The sequence below is a fragment of the Gossypium raimondii genome, chromosome 10 (assembly GCF_025698545.1).
Source record: "Gossypium raimondii isolate GPD5lz chromosome 10, ASM2569854v1, whole genome shotgun sequence".
In the NCBI taxonomy this organism is placed as follows: Eukaryota; Viridiplantae; Streptophyta; class Magnoliopsida; order Malvales; family Malvaceae; genus Gossypium; species Gossypium raimondii.
In genome coordinates this window covers 17,182,805-17,193,287 of record NC_068574.1, presented here as the reverse complement: position 1 = coordinate 17,193,287, position 10,483 = coordinate 17,182,805, and the positions used below count along the sequence as shown (strand labels likewise).

The window sequence follows — 10,483 nt, the reverse complement described above, 5'->3', positions numbered from 1 at the left end:
CCCTTACTTAGTGATTTGCAAGGAGCCCGCTCATATAGTTGGGGTTCAGTAGTACTAGCTACGCTATATTGTGAGCTTTGTCTGGCGACAAAGCACAAAACTGTCAATATAGGTGGCTTTCCGATACTGTTACAATCTTTGGAGCTATACAAGATACCATTTTTGGCATCATTGGGTCACCAAGTACATATGTTCCCACTTGTGAATAGGTAAATAAAATTTAAACTTGGGTTAAGATTTTTTTCATGAAAATATTTTCTAATGAGTTTGGTTTATATTTTTAGATGGTATAGTTGTCCGAACATCGGGAAATCAAAAACACTTATTATATACCGAAAGATGATCGACGGATATGTCGGGGATGGGGTAATTTATTTTCAAAAAATCAAATTATATTAATGTCATGTAATTAGTTTATTTATTAAATTATACTTTAATTAGTATTCTAATCATGTATTTAATTGTGCAGTTCGTGTGGATACCATATATCGTGCCGAACATTACTTCTGTCATTCCTCCGTCGGCTAGAGCACATGCAACTGTGTGGTGTGTTAATGCACCAATTATAAATTTTCAAATGGTTGAGTGGTATGTCGAGGATTGGGTGCTTCGTCAATTCAGGTGTAGTCAACATATTCTGGATGTTCCTATACAATTGAGAAAAGATGTCCATGAAATTGACAAGAAGGAGAAACATGCACCGAATTAGGCATTAAAGCATTAACCATATATTGTGTTGTGGAACACCCAATTGGAGAGAAAGCCTTATTTAGTGTCATGTTATCTTGATTTCATTCCCTCGAGAGACTACCATAAGTGGTACTTAAAGAATGGTTGCCCTACTTATACGGTGGTCGATTGATGTTAGCCTCTCCACATATGGAATGATGAGGTCCTTTAAAACCCCATCCTCGTCAGCAATCCCCACTACCATTCAAGCCTGAGCCCGAGGCTGAACCCTAGCCCCAACCTGATCCAACACATTCGTTGTCATGCACACACTCAACCGACAATTCCTATCACTCAGAGATAGGGGTTGGCCCTAGTCCGAGCTGACACATTCGTTATCATAAACACATTCAGTTGGTAGTTCCTATCACCTGAAAATGAGAGGTTGCAGTTTTGCCCAGAGTACTCGGGTTACGTAATAGACACGGAGATGGGCGGTTGCAGTTCTTATCAGCAGCTGATCTCACCAACAATGTTTGACATGTTTAATCCGTCCCCACCCCAGTACTACACCCCTTACGAGCAAACAAACGATTTTTTGAGTTTACTTAGTACACCTTGGGGATCGCCTATGGGTAGAGGTGTGCATGGGTCGGGCCGGGTTTGGACTGGGCTTAACCAAAAATTTAGGCTTGTTTGCTAGGCCCAGGCCCGACCTAACCCAAAAAATAGGCCTAAAATTTTGCCTAAGCCCGACCTGAATAAAAATGCTAAAACTCAGGGCCGACCCGGCCCGCCCATACTAAATTTTATATTATTTTTTATATAATTTTAAAATATATATAATACATCAAAAATACTAACAACATCAAAATAAATTTTCCCAACAAATTGAAAATAAATTTTAAAAAATACGTATACTTAAATAACACTAAGATAGATGCAACTTAACAAGCAAATGTCTCTAAAATAATAACAAAATTAACAAACGTCTTTAAAATAATAACAAAATTAACAATAAAATAAGTTTTATACAATATCCAAACAATAACAACAAAATAGTAGCAACATAATAGTAAAATAATCGCAAAATAGGGAGAAATAAATAAGAAAATAATATTAAAAAATAAAAAAAGAGTAAATTTTTTGTCCTTTAGTGAATTCGGGTTGGGTTGGGCCAAGCTCAGGCCAAAAATGCCTTACTCGAGGTCCAGCCTATTTTTAAACGGGCATTTTTTTCAAGCCCATTTTTCGGGCCTATATTTTTGCTCAAACCCTCCCACATTTCGGGCGAACCTTCGAGTGGGGCCGGGTGGCCCGACCATGAGCAGGTCTACCAATGGGTGATGACATTGTAGTTTCTAGTTAGATAGACATTAGCCATTGGGAGCACCTGCAATGTGAAAGAAGACCACCGCAGCGATACACCCCACGAAAAACCCCGTCGAACCATAGATTTGGATGCTTTTAATTCAAATAATTCAGTTTATTGTAATGTTCCTTTTATTTAAAATTTGACATATTTTATTCCAAGCTAAAGTTTGTCTCATATTAATGAAATGTTTGAAACAAGTTTATGCAAATATACATGGTCATCAAGTAGCTAAAGTTCATTCAAATATTTTACAAGTTCATCTAAATAATTGAAATTGAAACAAGAATGAAAATTCAATAAAAAATAGAAATATAATGCAAATATATGTAAATAATTTAAGTTAATACAATAATGAAAATTCAATACATAATCACATTCTATTCGGCCAAGACGACTCTCTCGGGTGGTAGCCTCGATGCGAGAATTTGCTTCAATTATGACTTGCTGATCTACATACGCCACAATATTTAGTGTTGACCCTTTCCTTTATGTTCATGTCAGTTCTTATCTGAGTGATATGCGGGTGACCTCTAGGCTTCCTATGAAGATTGCGGTCTAAGACCAACTCAAAAGTCAGTGAGAGAACTTCCCACGTTAACACATCCCGCATTGTTGGGAACTAGTTTCCCCAAATATGTAACGTGTGTTCTACTGTGTATACCTCTTCGATATATTATTTGACATTGATAGAGGCATCAACGCATGCTGCAACGACATGCGCACACGAGTAATGAAGTGTCTAGAATTTCCCATAGTAACATCACCTGTTTAGGAGATCAACTCCATATGACTTAGGCGAGATACCTGGTCGAAAACTGACGGTCTCTATCACCCGAAACATTTCATAATGTCGAGAATATAATTGAACGTTCATGGTCCTCGCTTTTCGGCTTTTGGCTGCCATTGCCTTCCTAACATTCTTGATGTACATGAACCCTACATTAATTTGATTTACTTGAATGAGACCCATTCTCAGCATCAGTGTGGTAATCTGATAGAAAGTAGCTGAGAATACAGATGCAATTGAGAGATATCGTGTACACCTCAATACTACGTTAACAGCCTTCGCCAGATTGGTGGTCATATGATCATATCTCAAACCGTTATCGAAAATTTGAACCTATTGTCAAGGCTCCGTACTCGAAAGCCATTGTTGTAATGTAGTAGTCGTTTGACCATGTATATCAGCTTTTAGGTTAGCCCATCTCTGTCTGAACTAATGCGGCTCCACTTCATACATTGAACCATTACAACATGTTACGTGTCATTTGATAAACTATAAACATATGGGAAAAGAATGAGACAGATAATTACCCATCTTCACAGCTAGTCTTCGCCAATCCATTTTTTTGAATTGCTTCTAGAAGTTCATTGCAATTTGCCTGATGTAGTAAACGAATTTCCACGGAACACCCGAACGCCTAATTGCGGCAACTAGCCCTTTTGATCTATCGAAAATGATGCAAAAATTATATTGAGTGACAACATATCTCCAAAAGTTCTCCATGAAAAATTGCCATGACTCTGAGTTCTCTCTTTTGATGATGGAAAATGTTATTGGTAGAATGTTCCAGTTCCCATCTTGTGCAACTGCAATAAGGAGGATCTGCGTATATTTCTTGTACAACCAAGTCCTATCTACCTGTATAAGCGGCTTACAGCGGGGAAATGCTTGAATGTAGGGACCAAATGTCCAAATCATACGATGAAAAGTTCTTTTACCCGGATGTAGTTGGCTTCCGTACTCTCACATTATGGTAATCCACCCTTAGAGTTCGTTGTACGAAGCATCCCAATCTCCATACAAATAATCCATGGCCATCTGTTTAGCCAACCATGCCTTTCGATATGAAACTCTGCAGTGGAACCGTTCTTGCATTCCGGTAATTAGCACCGATATAGTAATGGTGAGGTCGTCTTTAACCATTTCCAATATGCAGTTGCAGATAGTTTTTGAGTCAAGCTTCTGTTTGTCCTACGTCATACGAGTAGGAGTGCATGTATGAGACCCAACATATTTCTATATCTCTCATTATTAGGACCTCTAGATAAATGCAGCTCGTACCCGCCACATTCTCCTTTTTGTCAACTTCCAACACTCACTAACATATATCGTCAGTTTAGAGTTAACCATCCTGTAGTCGACAGAAACCTTCAAACTATAGCGTTTGATGGCATCGACACACTCGTCTTTGCTTGCGAATCTTTAACCCACGAACAACTCTTTCGATTCAGGATCTTCTAACATCAAGTGAGCAAGTATGATGTCTAGGTACTCAGAGAACTCCGAAGCATGCGCTACATCAGGATTGACAATCGACATATGGGCCCGGGATCATTGTGTATGACGATGCCACGATTTGGGTTTTCGACCGAAGGGGCGTGATTATTTCCACCATCCGGTCCTTCGTTGTCGATATCATCTAGGACATCATCTAAATCGGGGTCACTAAAATCTTCACCTTTGTGATTAGAAAAATCATTATTATCAGATCCATCTCCACCAAGCGCATTGGTATCAATAACGACCGGATGCATCTGTAATCTACCACTGTACTGTTTTGAATATCCAACGTTGAAATCGATGTCAAAATCGTGCACAAACGACCTGAGAACCTCTGTACGTGGGTCTTTAACTCCATATTGTTGACTTATCTGTGTTACATTATCAACGGGCTTCGCATCTTCTAACTCAACAAATAACTGAATCGATTCAGTGTTTAACCTCCTTGGCGGGCAATACAATGCAACCGTTGTCTCGACATCGTCATTGTCTAGAAGTTTCATCTCAGTAAATTTGATAGGATTTGATGAAACTGTAAATTTGTAGAATAGTTTTGTCATCCTCCTTCCACAACATCAGGAAATTTTTCACTAACCTTCTCTTTCATATCACCGATGGACACATTCCTATCAAATCTCATCCCAATTTTTTGACGAGTTTCAAAAATACAACAACGGTTGTTTCTAAAATAACACCATTGAAATGAATTGCTGTAAAAAATTGATTCTCCATTTTTTAAAATTGCAAAAATAGAATAAAAAACTTAATAAAATAACAATAAAAAATATAATAATTAAACCATAGCAAAAAAAAAAATGTAATATAAAAAAAATTAAAATGTCAAAAAAGAAACTTAAACTTAACTGATGGGGGAGGGGAGGAGTTTCATAATTTTTTTAATCACTACAATGCATGTGTGGGGGGTTGGGGGTCCAAACCCACCCCCATTTATAAAATAATAATAATATAATAATAAAACTATTTTTAAACTAAAAATTGTGATATAATAAATTTTTTCGGGTATTGAAACCCAGGCCCGTGATCGACGGGTCACATTCGCGGCAGTCGTCAGGCTGGGGCCGTTGATCTGACGGTTGTCAACAGATCGACAGCACCGGCCTGACGACTACCGCGGATGTGACCCATCGGTCATGTGCCCGGGTTCCAATACCTGAAAAAAATATATTACACCAATTGTTTTACCGTTTTAGCTTATTTTTTTTAAAAAATATTTGGGTGCCGCTGACACATCGGCAACACCAATAAAAAATTATTTTTTTTATTTTTTGTATATTGTTAAAAAAAACTCATATTTTTGGTGTAAATTGTATATCATTTGTTGCATGTGCCTATTTACGTAAATATTAATCTCATTATCATATTCGGTATTTATTTATTTATTGTATATTATTTATGAAAAAACCCAAGGATTGAACAATAAAAAGAAAATGTAATTTTTTCCATCCATTATTTGGTATAATTGAAAATGAAAAGAAATAAAATAAAATATTTGAAAATCCATAATTTTCAACTAACATACACTCCTATTTCATTTTCTCTCCTCTTATCATTACAATTTGAAAGTATGAAAAATATTCATCTCTTTATTTTCTTTCTTTCTCACTTTTCTTTCCTACTAAGTACATTTTAAATTTATTTTTTCCACTTTGCCACTCCCTCTTCTCGTTCCTTCGTTTTTCTATACAATCAAATATACCCTTAATTTTTCTTCTTTTCTACAAAGCACAACTAGGAAAAAATTATATATATTTTATCTTTTGACATTTCTAACCCTTCAATTTTCTATTTTTCTTTCCGCTGGATCAAAATATTTCTCAATTTAATGATTAATATACAAAATATTATAAATCTTAACCATTTAATTATCAATCTTTTCATTTTCACTCTTCTCCATCTTTCATACACGAGTTAAACAACTGCAACAACGTGGAACAAAGCAAAAGAAGTATGAGATCCAGACATGTGTACAATATTTAAAAATAAAAATAAAAAATCTGAGTGGCATAGATAATAATTTTTAAAAAATCTACCGTTTTATCTTTTTTTAAGGTACCTTTCAAACCCCAAAAATATGATGACAAGAAAGGCATTCATGGGCAAAAAGAACTTGATTTTAAATGGAATGCCATAAGCAAACGAAAGTGAAATTTTGACTTGGAAAAACCAAAAAAAAACCTTCTATTTCATGATTTGATGTACCAGTAATACTTCCAGGCTTCAACTGCACGGCTATGGGCCATTCAAAAATCAATCTTGACCCATGTTTGGTAATGATCCCAACGCCAAGTTACTGCCTTTTATACAATATCATTCTCTTCGTCGGTGATATTCACCGTACACTATATTATAAACTTTAAAAAAAAAACTCACTTAAGTTTTTCTTCAGACATATTTTTACTATAATATCATATAGTATATAGCAAGGGGCTGTTATATTTTGGTAGCCCCAAACTGGCCTCCAGTGTAAGTCTGTCCAAAGGACCAACCGGATGGAGCAACGTCGAAAGAAACAACACTGTGTCCGTTACTGGTCGTGACGATGAAAGAGAGGCTTTGGCCATTAAGGTAAGAATTGCTTTGCCAGTTCTGGCCCCAGTTCCTTGACATTGCTTGCCATCTGGTCTTTGACCCTTTAATGGATACTGAATGTACATCCCCAGCACCTCCAACATTGGTGATCAGTACTAAATTGAAGTAGGAATGTCCATTGATTGTGAACCTGATACCCCCACTTCTCCTGCACTTTACCCTGATAAAAAATAATTATTAGTTAGTGTGTCGGTGGAAAATGAATTTTGAAAAACTATGTTGCTGTTTTCATTGTTTGTTTACCTTCTGTACATTACAGGAACAATACCAGCTCTGTATTGCGCAATGTGTTGAAAAATAGGCTGAGAGAGATCAAAGTGGTGATTGGGAGGGTCACACCAGCCTCCTGGAGGGCAGAAGTTGGTGGCAGTGACCACAATGGAACCAGGCAGGCACCATTGTGGATCATTCACACACTTCAGCTCATAGCATGCACCACAGCTCAAGCCATTGTCAAACAATGCGGTGCTCAAGGCTGCTGTGTTAATACCATAACCTTGGCTATTTAGGTTTCCATAGCCACAAGCTCCACCTGAAGTTGTAATTGAATATAATAACATGTCAGACATGACAAATATACATCAATAAGAAAAATATATATGATATTTGGATTGTGGAAAGTACCCATTGTTCCAGAAGCATCACCACCTCCATAAAAAGTGGCATGAGCATTGGTCCAGGGTCCAAGGGAGCCATGAACAAAGTTGAGGAGTGAGAGTAATGCAGCTGCAAGAAATCCCAAGTGCCCCATTGTTCTGCACACCAAAAAACATACTCCTTAAACAAATATAGAGATATTGAACTAAAAGTGTTAACACTAATGAAAAACTCTAAAGTGCTGCCTAACCTGTTTTTCGTTTCTTTCTATTATGAAGTTTTAAAGTCAAAAACAGTAACTAGAAGAAGAGGAGGAGGAGGAGGAGGAGGAGGAAGGAAAAAGAAGATTTGGACTAGTAATTCATCCTTGAAAGGAAGTTTTGTGGAAAGAAAGGGGGTGTTTTGAACTAATAAATAGAATGCAGCAGGAATGCAACTTTGGTCCTAGCTTTTATAGCAGTTATGGATGTAATGTTATTGCGATGTAAATTTTCATTTTGCTGGACTTACTCTATTTAACTTTGCCTAATGTTATCATAAATATGACGAAGCAACAGCAACGGTGGTTTTGGGAGTGTTGATTTTGTGGAAAGAAATGCAGTTTTGATGGGGCTAGGGCGGTTTGCGAGGCACAAATACCGCGTGGTTTTGTTGGGAGGGTTGGTCCATTCGGGGACCAACAAGCCATGGGCTCTCCTTATGTGGGGTTTAAATGAATTTGGCTCACTGTTTGGAATCTACAATATTTGATGCATGCTCTCTCAGGAAGACAAACAGAATTGGCTTCATTTAACTGCGAAAATACTTAATTACTTTGAAGATCTCTTTAGGACCAACAATGGTTAATATTTGACTTGGGGAAGAGGAAATTCAAATCTGGCTCAAACAGCAAGCATAAGGATCTTCTTTTACCAAATCATTTCACCATATGTACTATTCTATGTAAAATTCCAAGTTAATCTTGTCATTTTGCAAGCAATCAATTTTACCACGGCATTTAACTATAAAAGGAAAAAAACAAAAAGAAATGTCGATGTTTTTTTCCTTAAATCGATTGGGGTTTTTTTTATATAAAGGAGATTATCGATTAAATTACATCTCAATTACGAAATCATTCATGAACATGGAAAATATCGTTGGAAAGTACTTCCAACTCGGCTAAATTTGTATGCTTGTACTAATTCATCATAAATGTTTTGGTAATATTTCTGATGACAAAATTTCCCGATAGATCTTTTATAGATATTTTGTAGTGTTCTGTCGGTCTAGACATGATCAGTTGTTCCACTAATACAAAAATAAAAGAAGATTGAGGATCTACTTGATTGACAATACGTTGAGTGATGGTTAATAAGTCGTAGTCATGGAACTCAATTTGACGATGGAGATTAAGGGCGTCTTTGGTTTAAGTAAGAAAATCAATAGATATAAAGGGAGAGAAAAAGTGAAAAATAATCACAATAAATTCTAATATTCTCAACTCTCTTTTAAGTTCGGCCTTAGCGCTGCGGAAAACAAAAAGATTTTTAGTCAATAATTTTATTTTTACAAGTATATTGACTGAATGTCTGTTATGATATTTACTATTGTCGACTCACAACCCGAATGGGTTCGGGTCGGATTCTACATGGTTCACATATTGAGCTCTTACATTGGGCTCGTGTATTAAGCTTGCATATTGGGCTCACGTATCGAGCTCACATGACGCTAAATGTTGTTACACATGAGGTCGTGCGACATGGGTTTGCATGTCACTATTTAGGTAAACCCATATCGTATAAACACATGTTAAGTCTAGAGTAGGGTAGGTGTTGACATACATAAAGCTTACCTATAATATCACATTAATAAACAATAATCATATCATATAAATATACAACTTTACCATATGAAGGAGCTAGAAAAAAATACTCAACAATTTCAACCACCATGTAAGTTGACTTATTTTCTTTAATTTCACAATGAGATGGTATATAAGATTTTCGTCAGCATGTTATTACATTGGTATATGAGCTAGTTTCAATTTGATTTCAAATATAGAAAGACATACTTGATAGTATTAATATCCAACTTAGAATATGTCCGAAAGTCTATACTTCGAGTAATTGTGTTAATGATGTCCTATCTTTTCAAAAGGATTTATACAATTCTAGCAATAGATATATATTTGTGATGTTAATGATGTCCTATCTTTTCAAAAGGATTTATACAATTCTAGCAATAGATATATATTTGTGATGTTAAATAACTTGCATTGCAACATGAGATAATTAATATAAATTTTTATATCAACCATTTGTTTGGATTTTGATTTTTGATTTAGTAATTTCATCATATTTGATAAATTATTAAGACAGTTAAATTTATTATTTATGGAAATAAGTATATGTTATTTATTATTTCCATGTTAAATTGTCTTTAATGATTTTTACATGAAAAGAAAAATGAATAAGCAAATATTGACCACTTGATTTTCTTAGGCTTAACTAATACTGAGTTGCATTATATGCACTATCTATAATGCAATAATACAACTTTTATTAGTAGATAATCTAAATTGTTCATAGTCCACAGAATCAAATTGAGCAAACATTGGTATAAATCCAGTTGGGGAGATAGTTTGTCTTGGCTATTGGAGTGAGTGACTCATAGAAGTAGAGGCATATATGTGATTTTGTTTAGACTAACAATACATTGGACTAGACCCAAGTTGAATTTATCTTATATCCATTTACAGATTTATTCACTTGTAACGTTTATGGTGTGACTAAATCCTAAGTGACAAACCATGTGTGTATAACTCATGTGTTTTTTATGTATTGAAAACCTCATTTCTAATGATTGTGGGTTGATAGTTGGTATGTTGGGTACGTGATTTATGTATGATATGACTTTACCCATAATAGTGGAATTATAGCTCGAAAAAGAGTAAATGGCTCATTTGCATT

General features: G+C 35.6%; 1 protein-coding gene across 1 annotated transcript; it reads right to left on the bottom strand.

Moving 5' to 3' along the window:
* Window positions 1-6,496: 6,496 nt before the first annotated feature.
* Window positions 6,497-7,968, bottom strand: LOC105778416 (expansin-A5). Its single transcript, XM_012602108.2, has 4 exons — window positions 7,786-7,968; window positions 7,563-7,693; window positions 7,182-7,470; window positions 6,497-7,098 (listed from the first exon to the last, which is right to left on the bottom strand). The coding sequence occupies exons 2-4, from the start codon at window positions 7,687-7,689 to the stop codon at window positions 6,780-6,782; spliced, it is 735 nt and encodes a 244-aa protein (XP_012457562.1). The 5' UTR covers window positions 7,690-7,693; window positions 7,786-7,968; the 3' UTR covers window positions 6,497-6,779.
* Window positions 7,969-10,483: the final 2,515 nt, after the last annotated feature.

What these genes read in the sequence shown, in the direction of transcription:
- LOC105778416 (XM_012602108.2), bottom strand. Translation starts at nt 7,689, where the DNA reads ATGGGGCACTTGGGATTTCTTGCAGCTGCATTACTCTCACTCCTCAAC. An exon ending in TGATGCTTCTGGAACAATGG is followed by an intron (nt 7,471 to 7,562) that starts GTACTTTCCACA and finishes TTACAACTTCAG; the next exon opens with GTGGAGCTTGTGGCTATGGA. An exon ending in GTTCCTGTAATGTACAGAAG is followed by an intron (nt 7,099 to 7,181) that starts GTAAACAAACAA and finishes ATTTTTTATCAG; the next exon opens with GGTAAAGTGCAGGAGAAGTG.